Source organism: Nelusetta ayraudi, unplaced genomic scaffold (assembly GCF_046127955.1).
Source record: "Nelusetta ayraudi isolate G7.1 ecotype Tasmania unplaced genomic scaffold, CSIRO-AGI_Nayr_v1 ptg000127l, whole genome shotgun sequence".
NCBI lineage: Eukaryota > Metazoa > Chordata > Actinopteri > Tetraodontiformes > Monacanthidae > Nelusetta > Nelusetta ayraudi.
Genome location: NW_027466177.1, coordinates 1,632,448 through 1,653,389, shown reverse-complemented (window position 1 = coordinate 1,653,389; position 20,942 = coordinate 1,632,448). Strand labels below are relative to the sequence as shown.

The 20,942-nt window shown below is 46.7% G+C and overlaps 4 protein-coding genes across 5 annotated transcripts; 3 read left to right on the top strand and 1 right to left on the bottom strand.

Annotated features, from left to right (window-relative positions):
* Positions 1 to 10: 10 nt before the first annotated feature.
* Positions 11 to 2,375, top strand: rpl21 (ribosomal protein L21). Its single transcript, XM_076050272.1, has 6 exons — positions 11 to 157; positions 738 to 816; positions 1,004 to 1,065; positions 1,238 to 1,350; positions 1,868 to 2,018; positions 2,253 to 2,375. The coding sequence occupies exons 2-6, from the start codon at positions 750 to 752 to the stop codon at positions 2,340 to 2,342; spliced, it is 483 nt and encodes a 160-aa protein (XP_075906387.1). The 5' UTR covers positions 11 to 157; positions 738 to 749; the 3' UTR covers positions 2,343 to 2,375.
* Positions 2,376 to 5,633: 3,258 nt separating this feature from the next.
* Positions 5,634 to 8,052, top strand: gtf3ab (general transcription factor IIIA, b). The gene is made up of 9 exons (XM_076050339.1): positions 5,634 to 6,251; positions 6,368 to 6,462; positions 6,533 to 6,629; positions 6,710 to 6,798; positions 6,864 to 6,937; positions 7,021 to 7,101; positions 7,186 to 7,418; positions 7,685 to 7,738; positions 7,842 to 8,052. Exons 1-9 carry the CDS (start codon positions 6,138 to 6,140, stop codon positions 7,956 to 7,958), a joined length of 954 nt encoding a protein of 317 aa, XP_075906454.1. The 5' UTR covers positions 5,634 to 6,137; the 3' UTR covers positions 7,959 to 8,052.
* A 662-nt stretch (positions 8,053 to 8,714) lies between these two features.
* Positions 8,715 to 18,726, bottom strand: lnx2a (ligand of numb-protein X 2a). Of its 2 annotated transcripts, XM_076050296.1 has the most exons (11): positions 18,438 to 18,726; positions 15,163 to 15,709; positions 11,871 to 12,112; positions 11,655 to 11,792; positions 11,326 to 11,525; positions 10,816 to 11,235; positions 10,547 to 10,720; positions 10,220 to 10,397; positions 9,907 to 10,129; positions 9,615 to 9,773; positions 8,715 to 9,531 (listed from the first exon to the last, which is right to left on the bottom strand). In XM_076050296.1, exons 2-11 carry the CDS (start codon positions 15,555 to 15,557, stop codon positions 9,396 to 9,398), a joined length of 2,265 nt encoding a protein of 754 aa, XP_075906411.1. In that variant the 5' UTR covers positions 15,558 to 15,709; positions 18,438 to 18,726; the 3' UTR covers positions 8,715 to 9,395. The 2 variants fall into 2 exon arrangements, with proteins under 2 accessions (XP_075906411.1, XP_075906410.1); XM_076050295.1 differs by lacking the exons at positions 15,163 to 15,709; positions 18,438 to 18,726 and adding an exon at positions 14,256 to 14,748.
* A 212-nt stretch (positions 18,727 to 18,938) lies between these two features.
* On the top strand, positions 18,939 to 20,878 carry LOC142904303 (uncharacterized). Its single transcript, XM_076050305.1, has 3 exons — positions 18,939 to 19,251; positions 19,697 to 19,771; positions 19,877 to 20,878. The coding sequence occupies exons 1-3, from the start codon at positions 19,226 to 19,228 to the stop codon at positions 20,226 to 20,228; spliced, it is 453 nt and encodes a 150-aa protein (XP_075906420.1). The 5' UTR covers positions 18,939 to 19,225; the 3' UTR covers positions 20,229 to 20,878.
* The last annotated feature ends 64 nt before the right edge of the window (positions 20,879 to 20,942 follow it).

Genomic DNA, 20,942 nt, shown 5'->3' with positions numbered 1-20,942 from the left:
ATATGGGGACTGCTAAAATAAACTAACTTCCTCACATTGGTTGTGACGTGATTTTGGTCAGGCAATATCGTAAGCTACCTAGTCACACTTCACACGGCGGAGGTGGGGTCTTGCGCTCTCTCTTTCCGCCGTACCCGCCATCTTGTATAGACCGGGGGTAAGATCGTCTCGTCCTTAAATGTTATTATTTCCAGTTATACATCACAACTTGAACTCATATATACTAATAGGCCATTTTGGGCGCACTCCTCACACGTCGGTGAGTTTAAATAGCAAGAAAAGTGACGAGTGTTGTTAGTTTCCCGTTGCACAGCATCCGTAGCGTGGCTCCATGTGGGCCTGGCTGCTAGCAGCAGCAGCAGCAGCGTTCTTCAAACATTTTCCCCTTTTTCTTTACAGCTTAACACACATCTGTCATAAGTGTCTTCTACTTTTGACAGGGTTAAACATTATTGGGGGCCTTAATTATGTGATGTAGCAAACATAGTTAGTGGTGTTACTGCTTGCTATCTTGTATGTTACCGTCCAATCGATTCCTCTCGTGCTAATAGGTTGAACTCTATATTGAGCTCTCATGGCGTAAATGTGTCGTATTCGCACTTGGACTTCTGCCTTTCATTCAATTTTCAACCCGAAGTTACCATTAGTTTATATATTTTAATTTTGCAATCGAGTGAGTAGAATGTGCGCTGTATCATTAACGAGAAATGTGCTGATGATTTTCTTTTATCCGTCAGTAATCAGGCATCATGACGAACACCAGGGGCAAGAGGAGGGGGACCAGGTACATGTTCAGCAGGCAATTCCGCAAACATGGTGAGAATGATTTCATTGCTAACCTATTCTATAATTTAGCATCTTTGAATGGATTCTCTTGTTACCAAAATTAGGAAAACATATATGTGGTGATAATGTAAAATTCAAAGTATATTGTGGAGCAGCACTTTAAGCATGTGTGAAACAACATGTTAATTGGCTGCAATTTCGCTTTTTTCTTTAATAGGCCCAATCCCCCTGTCCACTTACATGCGCATCTACAAGAAGGGTGACATTGTTGACATTAAGGTACGTCGTCAAAGTTCTCTATTTTATTGTGTTAAAGTGCCGTCTACAGGGCAAATTATTCACTTGTCAAAGAATATATGTTCTCTGAAAAAAAAAAAATCACAAATTTTCAGGCTAGATAACGTTTGTGTACTAAAAACATTGGCAACATTATTTGTATCTGTCTCTCCAGGGCACAGGCACCATTCAGAAAGGAATGCCTCACAAATGCTACCACGGTAAAACGGGACGTGTGTACAACGTAACCCAGCATGCTGTTGGCATCATTGTCAACAAGCAGGTCAAGTAAGTACCATCGTTTTATGCATATGTTAAAGCTTCATGGTTCCTTGGATAAACCACTTTCATCAAACCAATACTAGTTGGCTTGCATTCAAATGGTTGATAGGAAACTCTTGTTGGATTTGATGTGACCCCCATCTTCACTTTGCCACCAGGGCTCTTCATGTCATGAGTGGTCATTCACATGGGGAAGAGCATTTCATCCTTCAGCACCGCAGTCTGACCTCCTGTTAGACCTGGGGTTGTTGTGAGGAGACAGTAGGGACATGCAAACTGCATTCTGGATTTGGCTGATATTCGCCTGGAAAAAAAACCAAAAACAAAGAAAAAAACGATGTGAATTGAGTTATTTTAGGGAAGAAAACTGTGCTAATACAGTTTTTAAAATGATCTATTAACATGGCTTAAGCTGTTGCTTCCATCATAAAATAACTGTTCATCATACTACCTTGCAATACTACCAGCAATGAATCATTGATGTTGACAATCACACCACTATGATTGCTATTGTCTTTGACAGGGGCAGAATCCTGGCCAAGAGGATCAACGTGCGCATTGAACACGTGAAGCACTCAAAGAGCAGGGACAGTTTCCTGCAGCGCGTCAAAGAGAACGAGGCCAAGAAGATGGAGGCCAAGGAGAAGGGCAGCTGGGTGGAGCTGAAGCGTCAGGTACGCAATTAACAGTTTTGGCATTTAAAAGATTCAAAAGAACAACTTTCTCTTATAGACAGTAAATGTTGTTTGACTTCATTATGACACATCTAGTGCTTCTTTTAAACTGAAAATCCAAGATAATTTTTTATGTCTAGAGTTAATGGTCTCTGTAGCTTATGAATAAAGCAAAAAGTGTTTATTTCTTTATTACGATTGTGTATTTAACTTAATATCTCCTTGTCTCCACAGCCTGCTCCTCCCAGTGGATGCCACTTTGTCAGCACCAAGAAAAACGAGCCTCAGCTGCTGGAGCCAATCCCCTATGAGTTCATGGCATAAAGCTCTTGACAAAATAAAAATATTTGTAGACATGCTGGTTGTCGCATTCCCATCTGTTCACACACACTGAAATTATGCTCAATTGTCCACATGTGCTATCACTCTGTGATGATCCTCCTCCTTTGATTGTGAAAAATGAAATCAAATGCACTTTTTCACCGGCGATCTGAGAGTGTCTTGCACATGTCACAAGCATTTTATGGACTTACTATTAGCAGTGTCAACAAAACAAAGCAAATTTGTCCTCTATTTTGCCCATACTCAACTACAAAATCATTGACATTTGTTTCTTTTCCCTATAAATCAAGATCATTTTACCTTGAAAGGCCAAATTTAAGTCGGAATAAATTATATTGATTTGTGCCATCACTGAAATTCATTTGACATTGAAATAGTGTTAGTTTGTCACTATGTAGTATTAGCCAATAATTTGAGTAAATGGTTTAAACTTAAAATCAATTTTGTGAATAGCCACAAGGGGGCAGCACGCACCAGTTTGATGCTTGGTTTACAAACGAGGGCCAAGGGAAATCCTAGATTGTATAAATGACGTGAAGATATTGAATTTTAGTATTTGTGATTAATTAGGCTGCTGTAGAGAGGCTGACAAGTCGTGATATAGCAACAACCAATACGGCCAATATTTTATACCACCTTACACCTGTCGCATCGTGACGCAATGCAAGCTGCACCTTTATGCTTTTGATAAATAAACAATTGCAACGCAGTCAAAAAAATTGTGTAAATGTTTATTTGGTAAACACATTTGAGGGGTTATTTTTGCACACAATTCATAAGCCACTGCAAAGGGCTTTCTTTGCAAATTGAAAAAAAGCACATCAAATTAAAAAGGTGAATGAATTGAAAAAAATAGACAAAAAGCAGTGTTAAATGTGTTTGAAGTACCTTTTAAGCAGTATTTTTCATACAGTGATGCAGTGCTGTGTGTATTAACCGCTGGATGTGTGTGCGCTGTTTAATCAGTGGAGGCTGAATGGCTGGCTGGTTATGTGACAAATAGGTTATCTCTTCCCACCTTGGTACTTTACCCAATATTTACACGAATTAGCAGCAGTTTACAGAGATAGGGAGAGCAGCTGACAGGATGGGTGTGTGTGAGAGCGAGAAAGACGGAGAACAAATAGACCCAACACTGGAGCAGTTCAAAAATTGCCTCCTATTTGCTTGGATTTTGTTAGAACCGGAAAGACAACTCAAGTCTGCCTGTGGTGGGTTTTACTCAGACTGGGCAAAACTTGTGAACAGTTGCATCAGGCTGTCTCCCTTCACCTTTATAGGTCAGGGAATTTCGGCAGAGGTCTTATCAGCTGCGAGTAATAAGTATCCAACTATCGGAGGAGTTAAACCAGGAAAAACTGATGGAAAAATAAAGTGCAATCAATCAAGGAGCTCCATGGCAGTCAGATCCCTTTGTATTGATCAGCAAATGCCTGGAGTTAGCCGTTAGTGTGTGATAAGAGTCCCCACTTTACATTGGAAATATTAAATAAAAACACCTGCACTTTCCTCCAAGACTTATTTTCTATATCATGTCCGTCAGTATCGCAGTATGCCAGTATGTCTGTCTTGTGCGCATGTGTGTGTGTGTGTGTTATGGATGGAACAGTGCATTGTGTGTGGCACTGACTCATAGAAGTTACTGATTGAATGAAGCAAAAAGTAAACAAGAGTGGCAAGGGAGAGAGAGAGAGAGAGAGAGGCGGGGGGACGAGGCCACAGAGCCGCTGGAGCTTGTGAATAAAAGCTGCGGAGCACTATGAACTCTTTAATCACGCGTGTCTGACACACACAGATTGAGTCTGTCAGCTCAGCCTGCAGCCCGATCGACCCGGTGTGTTACACATTAACCGCGCACACAAACAGGAGATAATTGGACACGGCTCGGTTAAAGAGGGCTTGGAAAGTGTAGATAGATGTTTTAAGAATCAAGTGTTTCAATAAGAGTCTTCAACAATAAGCCGCCTCATTTTTGTGCATTTCAAACCTAATTACAAATATTTGACAAATATTTTGGCCACTCAGTAATAATCATCCACAGACCACAGTGTTCTCAATGTTGCCACAAAGTTGACCTTAAATATATTTTGGCTTGTTTGATGCATGTCTTTGATTTTTTTTTTTTGTCTTACAATAACAAAGCTTTGAATCACAAACCCAGATTGGTGCTCCCAAGTCTAGGATTTGGGTTAAAAAAAAAAATGAAACCCATAGATGACACAGCATTTTTTTTTTGTTAAATTATTTATAAATTAATACGATTTTTAAAATCCAATCCACTCTCCCTTTACTTGTTAAAAGTGCCCTAATCTGTCGAACTCCAGCCTATTAAAGAAAACAGCCATCTGTGGTCCTTGAATAAATACAAACGTGACTTAAGTGAGGACGTGAAAATATTTACAACTGGTGTGAAACTTTGACAAAAGCATGAGGAAATCCCTGCCATGGGCCGAACATGCTATATCTCTGTGTGCGATAGGTGGAGCGATAGAGTTTCTGCGGTTATCAGGGACGTTGGGGTTGTACATGTGGATATTGGGCCAGCTGTATTGATCCTGGCCCTGACAGCAGCGGGTGGGGAGGGGAGCGACCGGATGACGGGAGGCGGAGGCTGATAACCGTGTCGAGTGACCCAGGCCTGCCTGCCTGGCTGCCTTAGAGCGTGGGAGGGCACTGGGTGGATGTCCAACAGGCTCTCAATAGGCCTCATTGAGCAAAGGTTCCCTATGAGAGCATGGCATGGGCACAGGCGCTAACCTCTAATGTTTGAACAGATTAGATAGTTTCGCCGGATCGATTCTCTGTCTGTCTTAACCATGTTCTTTAGTTAGTTTTATTTAATTCATACATTTTTCAAACAAAATTCGCAGCTCACTTCAAGTAAAAACACACCTTCCTAATAAAACATACTTTGTTGTACGTCTCACCTTTGGAAGGTCACAAGGTTGTCTGTGAGGTTAGAATGTACACCTGTCTGGCCTTTTTTTCTGGAAGAGGTGTCTGCGTTCCTCATGACATCCCAACCTCAATCCATGACCGTCACCTGTGTGACAATAAGGTTGGTGAACTCAATCACCATCGTGCTTATCTAGTGCATCACCCAAACAGCAGGAGCATAAGAGCATAAATCAAAAGTCATAAAGTGACTAAGCAGTATTTTACATTCCTTAAACACCATATAGATTCCACCACATGATGTTACAGACAAATAGGTAATGTTTGAGTCGGTTTCTTTCCTGTGCAGGTTAACAATATAAAGTCTTACAAGTATTATTTTGATTTTAGAGATTAGTCATGTGTAGAGTGTGTGGATGTGACGAGTGCAGAGCAGACGGCTTTCTGACAACTGTAAATCTCAGATATCAGAGTCTGACATCGGAAGGCCGATAAGATTAGGAGTTGCATAGTAAATTGTGATTGATGTGGGCGGACAGTTGGCTTTTCCACCAGAAGATAGGAACCTAGTCTCCTTCTGGGAGCCTGAGTGGCATTTTTAGTGTGATGGATGGGTGAAAGAGCCCTGGATATTCATATTGCACTTGCTTAAGATCTCACCCACCAAACTCCTGCTCAGCTGAGAAAGAAAACCTAATGAAAATCACCACTAATGTATCAAGAATGCAGGGCCCCCTGCTCAGGTGTGATTGGTTCGTCCCAATGAGATAAATGAGGCGCAGGTGATTCGCTGCAGTTGCAGGTCTGTCTATTTCCTGCCCCTTACAACCAAGCATTTTGACTGTGACCACAACACCACATCTGACATCTCAGCTGTCAAAGATGGGGGAGAGGTTGCCCGGTCAAAAAAGCTATGTTTGCTCTTTCTTCGATTGCAAAGCTAAATTCAGTAAGTCGTGGAAGCTCGAGGCTCACCTCTGCAAACACACGGGATTGGTAAGTGGTTTCCCTCGGCCCAAAGCCAAACGCTTGGGTTACAAGTGGAGACATCGTTACGGCTGATGATAAGATTAGTTTGTATTTTCTTGTCCCATATGTTTCTCTCGCCTCAGAAACCTTTCTCCTGTGAGAGCTGCGACCGGAGCTTCTGCACTCGCTACCAGCTCACCAGACATGAACTCAACCACAGCGGGGAAAAACCACACAAGTATGTGATTGAAAGATGAGCGTTAAATGTTTCTCCAGCTTGTGTTTAGTCTTGTTTTTCTGGTCTTCAGGTGCCTGGTCGACGGGTGTCCCGAGGCCTTCGTCACCAACAGCAGCTTGAAGAACCACATGGCCCGTGTTCATGACAAGCGGGAGAAGCAATATCGGGTACTTGGTCCATGCCCTCCTCTTTTATTTTGGTTTATGGACCTGTAGTTTGCAGTTGCTGTGTTGTGGCTGGCTTCTAGTGTGACCATCAAGACTGCGGGAAGAACTTCAGCAAGAGGAACCAGCTGAAGACCCATCAGTGCGAGCACCGAGACGTTCGACCGTTCCGGTGAGTGAAGCCGGCCGAGACGGAACTGGTCTGTAACTGAATTAATTTCAAGCTTTTCCACGCAGTTGTTCTTTCACCGGCTGTGTGATGGAATTCTCAACTCTTGGCAAAATGAAGCGTCATGAAAAAATGCATGCAGGTTGGTTGACAGTTATATCAAACAGTCAGACTTTTTTTTTTTTTATGCTTGTTGAAATAAGACTCTGTGTCTCTGTGATGCAGGTTATGCCTGTGAGAATGATGTGTGCTCGTTCAAGGGCAACACCTGGACGGAATATGTGAGACACAGGAGAGAACACAAAGGTGAGAGTTTTGGTAGAAAAAAAAACCCCACCAATGGATTATTGCACTGCGTGCACCTGATGCCGTCCATCTGACGTTTTGCAGCCAAGGTGCAGTGCGAAGCGTGCAAGAAGCTCTTCAACAACGGCTGGTTCCTGCACCTGCACGAGCTGCGCACGCACTCCGGGGAGAAGAGGAGGCTGCCGTGCCCCAGGGTCGGCTGTGAGAAGCAGTTCACCTGCCGCTTCAACATGGAGAGTCACATCCTGGGCGACCACGAGGGCAAGAAGCCCTTCAGCTGCGCCGTCGCCGGCTGCGACAAGAGCTTTGCCATGAAGGTAGGCCTGCGTTCCGAGCTGCGTTGGGTTTCTAAAAGTGACGGGAGGTTGTGAGGAGGTTGTGCAAAAAAAAAACTGTCTGGGACTCAAAGCAATAAAACCTCAAAGAGCTGAAGCTTTATCTTGACGTTTAAAATTTATGAAGGTAACTCTTGTTTAATCCAGAGGGTGGCAACAGTGCAATTAGAAGTGTTTGGCAGTTTATTTCACTTTCAGTAAGGGACATTTGGTCAGGCGAAGCCAATTTTATTGTCATCGGAAATCAGGAAAGTCTGTGGCGACATGGAGTGGTGCACGACCCAACAAAGAAAAGGATGAAGGTAAAGCATCTCTGCCTAACCCTTTCTCCTCATCGTCTTTAGTTTTTTGCATGTTATTGTTTCCCTCCTCACACATGCATTGTTGCATCACTTTTCCTTCCAGAAGCTGCACCCAAAAAAGAACCAGCCCTGGCGCACGGCGCTGCAACGCGAGCCTCCAACCAATCGGACGGATGTTGACAAGCTCGCCAGAAAGCTGCAGAACACGACTTTGGTGTGACGTATGGAGGCTGAGTTAAATGATGGTGGGAGGGAGAAAACCCTGACATTTCTGTTAAATTTTGTTTAAGTGTAAATAAAGCCTCATTACGACAGCAAAACATGGCTATTTTGTCTTTGTGTCAATGTGAAAGGGTCACTATTGTAGCCCTTTTGAACTCTTTATTTTGATAAAGTGTATATTTAAACTTTTGGTAAGTCTTGTATGTGCTTCACTTTGCGTGTGTTGTGTGTTGTAGGATCTTTTTTATTTATTTTAATGCATAGGTGTCAAACTCTGGCCCGCAGGCCAAATTTGGCCCACAGTGCAACTATATTTGGCCTGCCAGGCCAATAAAAAAAATCAGTGCCAGAGCTGGCCAGCTGGTATTATACAGCACATGTACCGCTAATACTACAAATCCCAGAATAATGCGAGTCAATCAGGACGGGATGCTTATTGAAGGATATAATTATTATGACTGAATTGGTCATTATTTTGCATGTTTGCAGTGTTAAATTATTTATCGTATAGCATCAAGCTTTGCTTGCTCCACATTCAGGTTGAAGAAAAACTTGTTTGGGTCTTTGCAAAAAAAAAAGTTTACCATTCTACCTGGAGGAAGATCAATGTTGTCCATCCATGTTGACCAAATTTTACATTTTGTCCCACTGCATATTTGAGTTTGACACTCCTCTGTTTTAATGCATCTGTTGTTAACCTCCCAACTTACTGTCTGATCCCACCCCCACTAAAATGACAATGCTGACGCACTGCTCCCGTCAAGGAAATGTTTATTTAACAAACAGAACACACATTCACACATGTATAAAATTCCAGCTGATGGAGACAGCTGTCGGTGATGAGGCCGAAGGGCAGCTGGTCCTCCAGCGAGCAGCGGCTCACTGACGAGCCCCGTGCGGCTCGTTCAGCTGGACACACCGCTCGTGTTGCAGAAATTTGACTTTGATTACACAGTCAGTTATTCTAGATGACAAAGGCTCACAAGCTAAAGATAAATGTATATGTTTTTTTTTTTTCATCATATTCTATCTCTACTTGCAACGATGCATCCAGCTGAACGCGGCCTTTTTTTTTGGATTCTCAAGCTGCCCCCCTTCGTGAGGTGAACTCAGCACACATCGCCTGGTTAACAGTGGCGGAAACCATCTCTCCCTTGCAAAGGGGCCGAAGACGACGCGACCGCATGATCTCAGCAGCAAGGTGTTGGGCGCGAGCGCGAGTCTGTCCAATGACGTGGCACAAATCTGGATCAGTACAGGTCAGGGCAGGGCTTTGGTCCCGCTGCAGTTCATGAATGGTTTTGGTCCTGGATCAAGCCCGGTTATGGAGCGTCAATGTACGATGGGGTTCACTTTGGGCTGTAGTCCTTCCCCGGTGTGGGACATTCAGTGCGGGGGTGGGGGAGGGCACAGCGTGGCTTAGGACCCGGCCTAGCTATACCAGACTGCCGGGCCAGGAGATGACGGTGAGGGCCACGCGGCTGCGCTGCTCCTTCAGCATGGGCACCAGCGCCGAGTGGCTCATGCCGGCCGTTGACAGGCTGTTGACCGCCACGATCATGTCGCCGCACCTGGAGACGAGCCACGGACACCCAACGTCAGCGCGGATATAAAGCACAGCATTCCAAGAGCTGGCGCAGATTTAGCCACTCACTTCAGGCGACCGTCGTAGTAGGCGGGCGTGCCCAGGACGATGGTCTTGATGAAGAACGCCTGGTTGCTGTGGCTCTCCTCGGAGCCGCCGACGATGCTGAAGCCCCAGCTGCCCGGGTGGCTCCTCCGCAGGACGATCTCGTGGCTACTGTGCAGGTAGCTGGCGGGGAAAATGGACGGGAGAATTAACAAAAAAAAAGGAAAACTACACGACTGATGAAGATCTCGAGAGGGCAAAATCTCAATTTGTTGGTCTGTGCATTTCAGTTGGATGGAATCCTAGCAGGACTCACCTGGGCAGCCCCAACCACATGACCCAAGACGGGGACCAGTTGGCGTCGAAGTCGCTGTCGTGCGTGTGCGGCAGCAGCTCGTCGTGCTCGTGGTCCTCCATGCTGACCTCCAGCACCCTCAGCTGGACCGAGGGCGAGGCGGCGCTGGCCTTCAGCGTGCCCACTGCCTCGCTGTGGCTCAGATACGTCAGGTCCTGACCGTTGATGCTGAGCAGGACGTCGCCTGAAGGGGACAGAAGGGAGGAAGGAAGACGATGACGCTGCTGGTCTGGCGTGATGCTTTTTTTAGATCAATCTTTTTCGGGTGACTCACCTCGTTTGATTCTTCCGTCCCTGGACAGGCAGCCGTGCGGTTGGACGCTGGTCACGAAGATTGGTAGCTCGCCGCTCTTGCTTCCCCGCCCCCCTGCCACCGTCATGCCCAGTGACTCCAGGGGTTCCTTTTTGACAGTGATGTGTTTCTCCTTACAGGTTACACACTGGGAAAGGTCCTGGGTGATGTTGCATATGGGCACAGACGGGAGTTTAGTTTTAAACTGCAAACGTAATTTTATTAAACCTGCCTCGGCATCTGCCGAGAAAATAGCTGTGCGAAGATTTTTGCCTTTTCATAAAACACACATAAAAGCTGCATGCTCACTCTATGAGTGCTGGTCCGGGACAGGTGCACAGGCACAGGACTTGGTGTCGAGCTGTGGTTAGGCAGGAAGTGATCAAGGCAGTAGAGGTCTCTGGTTGAGCTTGATTTTGGCGGCGGGGGAGGAGCTGGCTTGCTGGGTCGGCCAATCAGGAGGTGGACTCGCTCTCCGCTGGCCTGGGGGAGGAGGGGAAACCGTCTTCTGGGTCATTTTCACTTAGTTTTCCATTTTAAATACCAAAGATCTCGAGGAGCCTGTGGCCGAACCTCACCTGTATGATCTGTGCGGCCTGCTCCGGGGTGCCGTGGCGAAGGTCCTGCTCGTTGACCGCCAGCACGCGGTCGTTGCTCCGCAGCCTGCCGTCCTTCGCCGCCAGGCCCCCGTCCAGCAGGTCCAACACGAACACCCCTGACTCATCCGTCCTGCGGACCAGCTTGATACCCAGCTGCTCGGCCGAGTCGCGCTTGTGTAAAGTGATTCTCAGTGTGGCGGGGCTGGATGGGGTGCCCTCGGGGGTGGAGCAGGGGGCGTGCGGCACCGAGGGCGTGGAGGTGGAGGAGGAGGAGGCCGGCGGCGGCCGGGAGGCGCAGCGGCGCTCGCGGAGCACAGTCAGCTGCAGGGTGGTGCAGGGCCGCGCCAGCGTGGAGCGGGCGAAGCCGTGGGGGACGTTGCTGATGTCCACGTTGTTCACCTGTGCGCAGGAAGCAGGTTTCAGAACACTGCAGCAAAACAGGCTGTAAAAGCAACATTTGAATGGAACAACTCGCTTTTTTCCAGCCACCTGTAAAATCTGGTCCCCAGCCAGCAGCCTCCCGTCCCGCGCTATGACGCCGTCTCTGTAGACTTCCTGTATCACGATGTTGATGAGTGGCGTCTCGTTGCCCCCGACGATGCTGATGCCCAGCTCTACGTACGGATTGGCTCTGTGGACCTCGATGGCGGTTATCTCTCCCTCGGGGAGCGACGGGAGCTTCACGCAGCCTTCGGTGAACACACAAAATCAACGTGAAGCGAGCTGATTTGATGCAGCTCTCATTGTTTTTGCAGCCTTGTTCTGGATTTTTTAATTCAGAGATGACTCAGATTCAGACGCAGGGTCATCGGTCATACCCTCTTCGGCGGACAGAGGTGGGGACTCGGGGCAATCCCAACCAGAGGAGGTGGAGCTGACAGAGCGCAGGAGGTGGATGCAGGGATTACTGAGGGGCCTCTTCACCCGCGGGACCACACATTCCAACCCGACGACACCTACAAACATGAACACGCTGAGATTATCCCGCTCTAAAGCTCACAGGGCCGCGTTAAGTCGGTCGCTGGGACTCTCACCTTCCTCCTCCGTGCTCTCCTCGAAGGCCGGGTTGTCCAGCCCGGCCTCCTCCGTCCACATGGGGCCGTTGCTGCCGCCGCTGTTGTTGTTGGACCTGGAGGGCGGCGACGGGGTGTTGGCCCTCAGGTCCGTCTGAGGGGAGGTGGGCGACCTGGGCGGGCTGGTCATCGTGGTGCGCTCATCGCCGCTCTCGCTCCGCGGGCCGTCCGTGCTCAACTGCTGACACTGCGTCCCTGGGCACCTTTTCACCAAGCGACAGGGGAGCGAGTTTGTTAGCTCGCCTGGCGTGTCAAGAAAATTGTTGTCAACACAGCCGATCCCTGCAAGGAATGATTGTCTTTCTTCTCCTCACGGAGGGAAAGAGCTAGCTTTTGTCAGAGAGTTCAATTTGGGTGGAATAAACTGAAAATATGAGGGGCTACTTGTGAATAAATAATGTACACATGATTGTGTCTGTGATGGCTCTCAGTCATCCAGGTCATCTTAAGGTAGAAGAGTTGAATTAGGGCAACTGGACTTGTTCTTGTGACTCTTCTACTCTTCTACCTTACACTTGATTGTGTGAACATAACTCCTTTTCCAAGCTACTATTCATCACTAAAAGAATTAAAAAATGTCCATTAGCCCAGGTATTGAGGTATTGTGTCTGGAACAAGCAGGGGTTTGGCAGTGGCATTTGTATTTTATAAATGTCTCTGCTGATTAGATAAGCACATATAGGTCAGCCCCAGAAAAAGGTTTGGCCACTATTTGTAGCGCCGTCTTTTAAAAGACACACAAATCTTTCTGAGACTGATTCATCGACTCCGGCCCACAAATAGAAACTCTTTTATTTAACGCAATTAAAAATAAACACAGACTGACTGACTGAGGGGATCAATGCGGTTTCCCGGCTAATTGACTCTGAAGTGTTTACTGTAAGCAGCAGCATGGAGAGCATGATCTGGCTGAATCATTTTCAGTGCTCCTGCACAATCTCTGAAGGAAGAACAGACACCCCGAGAAGACAGATATTGACGTCACAGTTCGGACGTAATGCAATAACCACAGAGGATGCGATTAACCGCATCTTACGAAAACTTCTGATCTAATTTTTTCCTAAATTGCCATGTCTTAATTTTTGTCTCAATAACAAACAGAAATAGTTTTTGCTATTTTTGTGACTGGTATACTTATGTGGTTAATCTGATTTGCGCCAGTGATGTTCCACAATAGTGAAAGTTAAGAAGATCAACCATGATCACCGCTTTGGAACTCTGATCTGGCACGCTTGTCTTTTAATCTTAATGTCCAAAGACCCCTAATCTTCGACATACACAATGCAGACTGACAAAGTCGAACAACAGCATCACACTTGGCTCAAGTTACTATCTTGGACCTAAGTCTGCACGTTAGGGGAGTGGCAAAAACCCCACGTGGACTGGAGATTAATCTTAACCAAAGAATGTCACGTTAGAAGCAGGAGTGACCCTGTTTGAACTGCCTTAACTCATCACTGCGTGTATTTCGGACACAACATCATATCTGTAAACTTTGAGATCGGAGGGTCTGCTGATACAGTTGACATAAAGTTCAAAGTCAGCCACAGAAATGAGATCCTAAACCTAATGTATAAATAATTACCTGACGACTGACCTGGTCTGTGCGTTGCTTCAGACTTGGACACACATGCATGCGATATATCGGAGATGAAAAAAAACAGCCAGTGGAATCCTATTAAAGCACCTCTTCTCTTACTTTGATGAAGGAAGGAATTTGCCGTAAAGCCTTAATTGGTATGGAATTAGCAACACTAATGCTGGCTAATATTAGCAAGGATTAAACAAGTCTTATAAGGTAACGCCTGAATCTCGAGACATTGTTTTCCATAGAAAAGTCTGTTAAAGAGCAAAGACAGTAAGTCACCGGGTCCCCTGTAAAGACACCTGACTCGGATAGGATTTTAACAGCTCGCCGGGCCACAGCTTGTTAGTGTGATCTTATTTAGAGAAATCGTCTCGCGTTTACCGAGGTGTTAGGGGGTCATTGGGTGTCCGGTCATCATGAACTGGCTCCTATCTTAAAGATACTGCAAACACAACCGTGCAATAACAATGCAGAATGTTTTGAACGGATAATTTCAACATGTAAATAAAATTTAAAAAAAGTCTACTTTCAGTTGCAAAACTTTGCACAGATAGGAACAGCAACAACATGACTAGGCCTCCTCCATGCAAGGAGAATGCAGAGCAATAATCTTTCGGTTCAGTGCAACGCAGGGAGACTGCTAGGTGGTAGGATGTAAGACTGGAGATAAACTGAGAGGCGGACAGGTTGATGGAGGCAGCCAGAGACAGAACGGTGCCAACCGTCCTCAGACCACATCCTGCACCGACTGCACTCACCACAAACCAGGGTTGCCTTTGGCCGTTTCGCAAAAGAAGTGGTTGAACAGGTCCCTGGTGTTGAAGTTGCTCAGCATGGTTGCAGAATGTAGAATGAATCCAGAATGAAAGCCAGAATGAGAGCATGGAGCTCCTGGCCCGGCAAACCCATGACTGCGGTAGGGAACCACTAATCCCCTGTCACATGACCCGCAGCCTAATAATCCCCTCAGGGTCTCACAGCACCTGGTCCAAATGGGCCAAAAGCCAAGGCATATGGACGGACACCCTCGAGGCTGCGGATGGCGGCCGGCCATCGTGGGTCTGAATGGAGGCCGATGACACCTCTCACAGGTCCCACCTGCAGCATGCTGACCCGCGTTGGGTTTTCTAAAGTCATATTGTAGTGGCTGCAAGAAAACCCATTTGATCCCATTAATCACCAGCCTGTCATTGACTTTTGGACGTTTCATCCAGTTGTAGGACCGTCAGTGAGCCAAAACTGTTAGCTTGACTGAGCTGCAAGACTCGGTCAAAAAAAAGAAAAAGAAGAAGTAGAAGATGGAGCTCACAGCGATGCCTCAATCAATAAATGTTTGGTTTAAGTGTATAATTGAGTGTATAATTGACCTACTGCTTGGTGAGCTCAGTATCCAGTGTCAGCTGTACAGAGGTGGAAAGTTATAAAGTCCAAATACATGGAGTTAATTCCTTAAGTATTTTAACTGCAAAAATATTTTTTACAGGTTCTACAGAACCTTTACTTTGTTACTATTTACCAGAGTATTATTTTCTGTGCTTTTACTTAAGCACAGAATGTGAAAACCTTTCCCCAGCTCTGCTTCTATATGACACAACGGGTTTCAGTAGACTTTGCTCAGTGTGTTTCAGACGGAACGTTCAAGATGGCTGCGAGGAGTCGCACTACCTGTGCTTGAGGTGTGCCTCCAGGTCGCAGCGCGGCATGCTGAGGGAGCAGACTGGGGTCAAAGGGCACGACACGGACAGCTTGTCCAGCAACTTGTTGACCAGGATGCTGGACCTGCGGCAGGCCTGCAGCTGCAGCCGCGTCCTGTCCAGCGGGCAGAAGTCCCTCTCCTTCAGGAAGCTCCGCAGGCAGCGGGCGCAGAAGGTGTGGCCGCACGGCGTGTCCAGCGGCTGCACCAGCGGCTGCAGGCAGATGTGGCACACCAGGTCGTCGTCCACCTCCAGCCGGTAGTTGAAGAGATGGTTCTCCCAGCTGCGGTGGATCTGGCCGCACTCGGGACACAGGTCCTCCAGCGCCGGCTCGGCTGGAGCCACGTCGCAGCCCGGGCTGCCCATCTCGGCTCCTTCGGCGCAAGTCAGCTTTGGCACTAGTGACTCCAGTGGGGCCGGCGGCGGGGACGGCAACGCTTATTTCCTACCCCATAAGCTTTGCAGGATGAGCGAGTCGCAGAGGACAGATGCCCCCCAGTGGCTGATGGCACATCACCCTGCAGGTCAGAGGGCAGAGCAGCGGGGTCAAACAGCTGTTTCAGCAGAAACAACAAGTGTCTGATTACGGTGCCCGTGCGTCCGTGCATTCGGCAAATGCTTTGTTCACGTGTACCCTTGCGCGTCTGCATGAAAGCGTGCGATGCTCCGTGGTGGGCGCCTGTCTGTCTCTGTGCGTGTGCACATGCACGCGCGTGTTGGCGAGATTATGTATTGCCGCTCCTGTCCACTAATCTGGCAGTATAATCTCTCTTTTGCTCTCGCCTGCCGCAATCTTCCAATTCCACATAGAGGGAATTATCCGGGATTGAGGCAAAGAGAGGACACAGATCAGAGGGAAGAGGGATCGGGACGGCAACAGAGATGGACAGAAGAGAAGCAGAAGAAAGGAGCAAAAGGACAAAGAAAGGTGCTGAAAGATTGTGCTGTATTTTTCCTCACTCTTTTTCTTATTTGTCTACCTTAGTTTTCACAGTAGGCTCTGGTGAATTTCTTCCAAATTTGTAACCATTGTGATAACTGAATTACAATTTAGGGAAAGCTGCCATTCAGACACCAGCGAAGACTGAGTTTTAGCAGAAAGCTAAAGCTCAGTTTTGCAGGAGACAGAAAGTATGCTGTTTTTTTTTTGGTGATCATGGATGATCAAACAAGAATGGCAGCTCCACTTGAATCTGAGATAATGAATAAAGCTAAAAACTGAATATCTAATGTAAAATAATCTGGATTAAAAAATATCATCAATCGAGATTGAGGCCCAGTAAAAAAAAAAAAAGAAAAGAAAAAAAAAATCAAACATAAAACAATGGAGAGCAGAGGATGGATGATGCCCCGAGGGACAGCAAAGGGATGATGCTTGTAGAAGTATACGTCGCCCACGGACAACTTGATATTTCTGGCTCCGGCCATGATGCACTCAATATCCTCCACAACACAGAGAGAGAACATGCCTGCAGCAAAGTATGCAGAGCAGAAGACTGCCCACCCCAGACTCGGTGCAATGTGCGAGGTGATCACTTCTACTACTACAGCGTTTCACATCCAAAAATAAATAAATAAATAAATAGAACAAATAAGAATCCTGAAGGCGCCAATTAACGCAAACCTCCCTGAAGGCCTGATGCCACCAGCGGACAGCAGAGGGCGTGCCTCAGCGGCCACAAAGACTACCTGCCTCTGTTCCAGCGGGGGTCTGCTCCTGTCTCCATGACGACCCGGAGACTGCTCCGTTCCGCCGGGCTTGACATTCACAGTGTATCTGGAGGAGGATGCATGCAGAGGAGCAGAGCCACACAACAGATTGCACTTCCCCTCAGCTTCAGGACCCTGCTGGCCGCATCGCATCCCCGGCCGGCCGGCAGACAAGCATCCGCCTCCTCGGTCCTCTTTTCTTTTCCAACCTCATTCCTAGTGGTTACTTATTCCAGCCCACTTCGAAGTACGTGTTCCTGTGTGTGTGTGTGTGTGTGTGTGTGTGTGTGTGTGTGTGTGTGTGTGTGTGTGTGTGTGTGTGTGTGTGTGACTGGCCGCTTCTGTCTCTATCACGCAGCTGGACATGAATTAATCATGAGGACACAAGGCTCCTCTGTTCCTATAACAAAGCTGTGACATCACCGCATCACACACAAACGCACGCTGTCTCACGCAGACTCTTGTGATTATTCATGAAAGGGGAAGGGGAAGGAAAAAAAAAAAAAAAAGAAAGAAAGACACGCGCCATCGCGCGAGATTTGGGCTATATACTGTACTAGATCCCAAGTATAGAGGCTATTAATTAGTAAAATGTTCCGGTTCTCACAGAGGCCCCGGCCACGAAAAGCACTTAGGAGCTATTTTAGACCCAGCCAGACTACAGCAACAGATCCCTTCGCACAAGTCATGTAATAACTTGCAAAATGTAAAATAAGATATATATTTTTACGGCTTGCATGTGTGTGTGTGTGTGTGTGTGTGTGTGTGTGTGTGTGTGTGTGTGTGTGTGTGTGTGTGTGTGTTGATTTCAGAGGTGCACAGGGGAAGAGAGTCCAAGGCCATGCTGTTATTGTCATTGCGATGCCTCCTGTATTAATAAATAACAGTCTTGGCCCTCCCCTGCACCTGTCTCTTTTCATTTTCATTTTCCAGAGATGACAATCTCCTCTTACAACCAGGGACAAATCCTACGGGCGATGTCGCCTGCAGGAATGCCATTTCCCAAATAAGATGAGATGTTTCAGGGCACAGATTTTCAAATTTCAGGTCCCGTCGGCTTAGCCTACATTTCCATAAAGCCCATCTCGTCGTCTCTTATCTTGGAAAAATAAATAAATTTTTTAAAAAAATCCACAGGGGCTGGTAGCCACTTGCAGGGCAGGCCTGCTGTTGTCCCTCTGTAGGTCTGTTGCAATAGGTTGCTTCTCTCCATGACAGCCAGACACACAATGACAACAAAACTGTAAATATGCAAACATTTTCTATACGGCATGCATGGTCTCAAGTCACCTCGTCCAGCCCAATGACGTGCCATCTGTGTTTTTAATTGCAACCGCAAACAGTGAAGGCATCTGATAGCACAGGGACCTCAAACACAAAGCTGATGTCCTGCTGTCTGGCACCATCGCAACCTCCACAAGCGGAGAATCGAGGACAGATGAAGGGACAATGGCATCATCATCAATGGAAAGCCCATCCACACGCTGACACCGTTCACGCAGGAGCGGGATGATAGCGACGGATGCATCTCATTACCTGCGACGGCTGCTGCTCCGCGCCGGTGCGCTCCAGCCCCGAAAAGGGGGGCACGATTCGTAGCTGCGGGACCTCGATCACGCATTCACCGCAACGGCCCGTTCTGCAAACCCGCACGAAAACGCCCCCGTGCCTTTGGCGGGGATGGCCACGCCCCCATCTGTCTGTCAACAGGACTGGGAGGGGTCTGTCACCGTCAATCCAGACCAGGCTCATAGGTAGCCTGCAAGAAGCCTGTTCAATGTTTTCAGAAAGCCAAAACCAAAATAAAATAAACAAAATAAATATGAGATAGTAAAAATCCAAAAACCATAATTTTTTTGGACTAGGAAATCACAGATAAACATTTTGCACTTTGCTTTACTATATATTATGATATATACAGTGCTTTCCCAGTGACTTTTATCTTGCAGCTTTTATCACTTAGTGACCAAAGTAAGGATGATGAGCAGAATGCTATTCAGATTTAGTTATTGATAAATAGACTACACTTTTGGATTAATATAAAACATAAAATGTAAAAGAACCTGTGTTAAAACTTTGGCTTCATTTGTTTTAACAGTCCTAGTCAATTTTAGTCTTTCTCCAGACAAACAACACGAAATATTAAAAAGAAATCATTAATACAGGCCACTTTGAACATTCAGGCATCATAAAGGGCACCACACCCACGGGGTCCTCGATTAAAGGACCTCGCTTGCAAGTAAACAAAATATGCTTCTGAGCTTGACTTGCAGCCATCAATTTTAGACAAATTTAAGGCTCCTTTACATGAAACCGATCGCACGATGGCAAAGGACGACGAGCTGGAGAGGTTTGTAATAATTTACTCCTTTTCCCAGTCTTTGTGTGCAGTTTCTGCGTTGTGTTCACACACAGGTAGCTAGCTCAAAAACCCAGAATATCCCAACTGAAGCCGAAAGGGCTATGATGTCTAGTGGGTTTCTGCTGGATGTATTGCATTATCTGGGTAAAGGCCGACTTATTAAGTCTCTTTCACTGAAACTGCATATTCAGCAGGCCGGGCTAAACTAGGACACAGTCGCTGGCCCCCAAACGCCTCTGCGCATGAGTCACATTCTGCCTTTACCCACTTTGCCACTCTGCTTTCTCTCAGTGCATTAAAGATCCAGATCACCCCCTGGTCTGCCCTTGAAGGTTTTAGCCATCCAGGCTTACAGCTTTTGCCCCATTGACCCGGACTCCTTCCCACTCACATGACCCAATTTTTGGGGGGTGGTTTCGTGTGTCCCATCCAGGCGCGCCATAGAGGAGCTCCTCAAGGAGACCAACCGGGCCAGAGTGAGAGCTGAGACTATGGGCCCTACTGGATGGTGAGCACTGTTTGTCTCAGGCTCCAGAATAAGGCGGAAGAGGGGATAAAAGTACACAACAAGGACCCATTTAATTGCTTTTGTTCTAATTTAATTCTCCGTCAGGTTGAAATGTCCTCTTCGAAGCACCAACAAGCGCTTCCTCCTCAACACACTCCGCTCCACGGGCCTGCAGAGACGCCCTGGCGAGCCCAGCGAGCGGCTCTCCCCCGCCAGAGGGCGCCAGAGAGGCGACTCCCCGGTCCGAAACCGCGACCGCAGCAGATCGCCGGCGTCGAGAGAGCGGAGGAGCAACGGAGGCCGCGGAGACCACAGGGACAGCAGCAGCAGCACCAGCAGGAATAACAAAGATAAGAGTCGAGATAGAGACGGACAAACGGGTTACAGACACAAAGACAAACGGGATCGAGGACATAGTGGGGATAACCACAACACAAACAAGAGACAGACTTCATGAACAGCTGTTGATTTTTATTTTTGAAGGAGAAATGGACCGCTTCTTTCACAAGGACCACATCTTGTCTAAAGTCTTGAAAAGTCTTCATTGCAGGCTGAGAAACCACTGGAGAAACCCACCTTGAAAGCTCATGTTGGGTTCTCAGCAGCTCTGTTGTAAGATTTTAAATGTTTTGATTGCACTGATTGTAGAGTGGTTACATTCTAAATATCACAATTACATTAAAAACTAATACTAAAACAGAACATTTTTAGCCAGCACTAGTTTACACCATTTAATATGAATTACATGCCGTTACCATTCCTCTCTTCTTATTCACTGGTCATAATGTTTACATAGGCTGTGGTGCTGCCGCCACTGGGTAAGCACACTTTATCGCACGTCTAACTTCTTGACATGTATATATGGGCTGTAAGAAACGCTTTTGTTTGTCAAAGGAAAAGAAAATGTTACTTCTGACACTCCCAGGAGTGTTAAACAAGTGGTCTCTGCAGTGATTTATTAAGTCTGTGTGTAGGAAATAGTGAATACAATCATAGCAATATGTGTTTTGTAGTTGTCCTTTGAGTTTTAGTATAATAGAGAGACTTTTCTTTTGGAGAGTCTGTCTCCGGCAGCTGTCGCTTTGGACACGATTACTCACTGGACTGGACTGATAAAAAAATACAAAATACAATACTCCACTTCCCACTTGAGCCATTATGTAAAACCCTG

What these genes read in the sequence shown, in the direction of transcription:
- rpl21 (XM_076050272.1), top strand. Translation starts at nt 750, where the DNA reads ATGACGAACACCAGGGGCAAGAGGAGGGGGACCAGGTACATGTTCAGC. An exon ending in ATTGTCAACAAGCAGGTCAA is followed by an intron (nt 1,351 to 1,867) that starts GTAAGTACCATC and finishes TGTCTTTGACAG; the next exon opens with GGGCAGAATCCTGGCCAAGA. An exon ending in GGGTGGAGCTGAAGCGTCAG is followed by an intron (nt 2,019 to 2,252) that starts GTACGCAATTAA and finishes TTGTCTCCACAG; the next exon opens with CCTGCTCCTCCCAGTGGATG.
- gtf3ab (XM_076050339.1), top strand. Translation starts at nt 6,138, where the DNA reads ATGGGGGAGAGGTTGCCCGGTCAAAAAAGCTATGTTTGCTCTTTCTTC. An exon ending in CGAGACGTTCGACCGTTCCG is followed by an intron (nt 6,799 to 6,863) that starts GTGAGTGAAGCC and finishes TTTTCCACGCAG; the next exon opens with TTGTTCTTTCACCGGCTGTG. An exon ending in TCATGAAAAAATGCATGCAG is followed by an intron (nt 6,938 to 7,020) that starts GTTGGTTGACAG and finishes TCTGTGATGCAG; the next exon opens with GTTATGCCTGTGAGAATGAT.
- lnx2a (XM_076050295.1), bottom strand. Translation starts at nt 14,707, where the DNA reads ATGAAACGTCCAAAAGTCAATGACAGGCTGGTGATTAATGGGATCAAA. An exon ending in GGAGAGCACGGAGGAGGAAG is followed by an intron (nt 11,793 to 11,870) that starts GTGAGAGTCCCA and finishes TCATGTTTGTAG; the next exon opens with GTGTCGTCGGGTTGGAATGT. An exon ending in AGGCCGCACAGATCATACAG is followed by an intron (nt 10,721 to 10,815) that starts GTGAGGTTCGGC and finishes CTCCTCCCCCAG; the next exon opens with GCCAGCGGAGAGCGAGTCCA.
- LOC142904303 (XM_076050305.1), top strand. Translation starts at nt 19,226, where the DNA reads ATGGCAAAGGACGACGAGCTGGAGAG. An exon ending in AAGGACGACGAGCTGGAGAG is followed by an intron (nt 19,252 to 19,696) that starts GTTTGTAATAAT and finishes TGTCCCATCCAG; the next exon opens with GCGCGCCATAGAGGAGCTCC. An exon ending in ACTATGGGCCCTACTGGATG is followed by an intron (nt 19,772 to 19,876) that starts GTGAGCACTGTT and finishes ATTCTCCGTCAG; the next exon opens with GTTGAAATGTCCTCTTCGAA.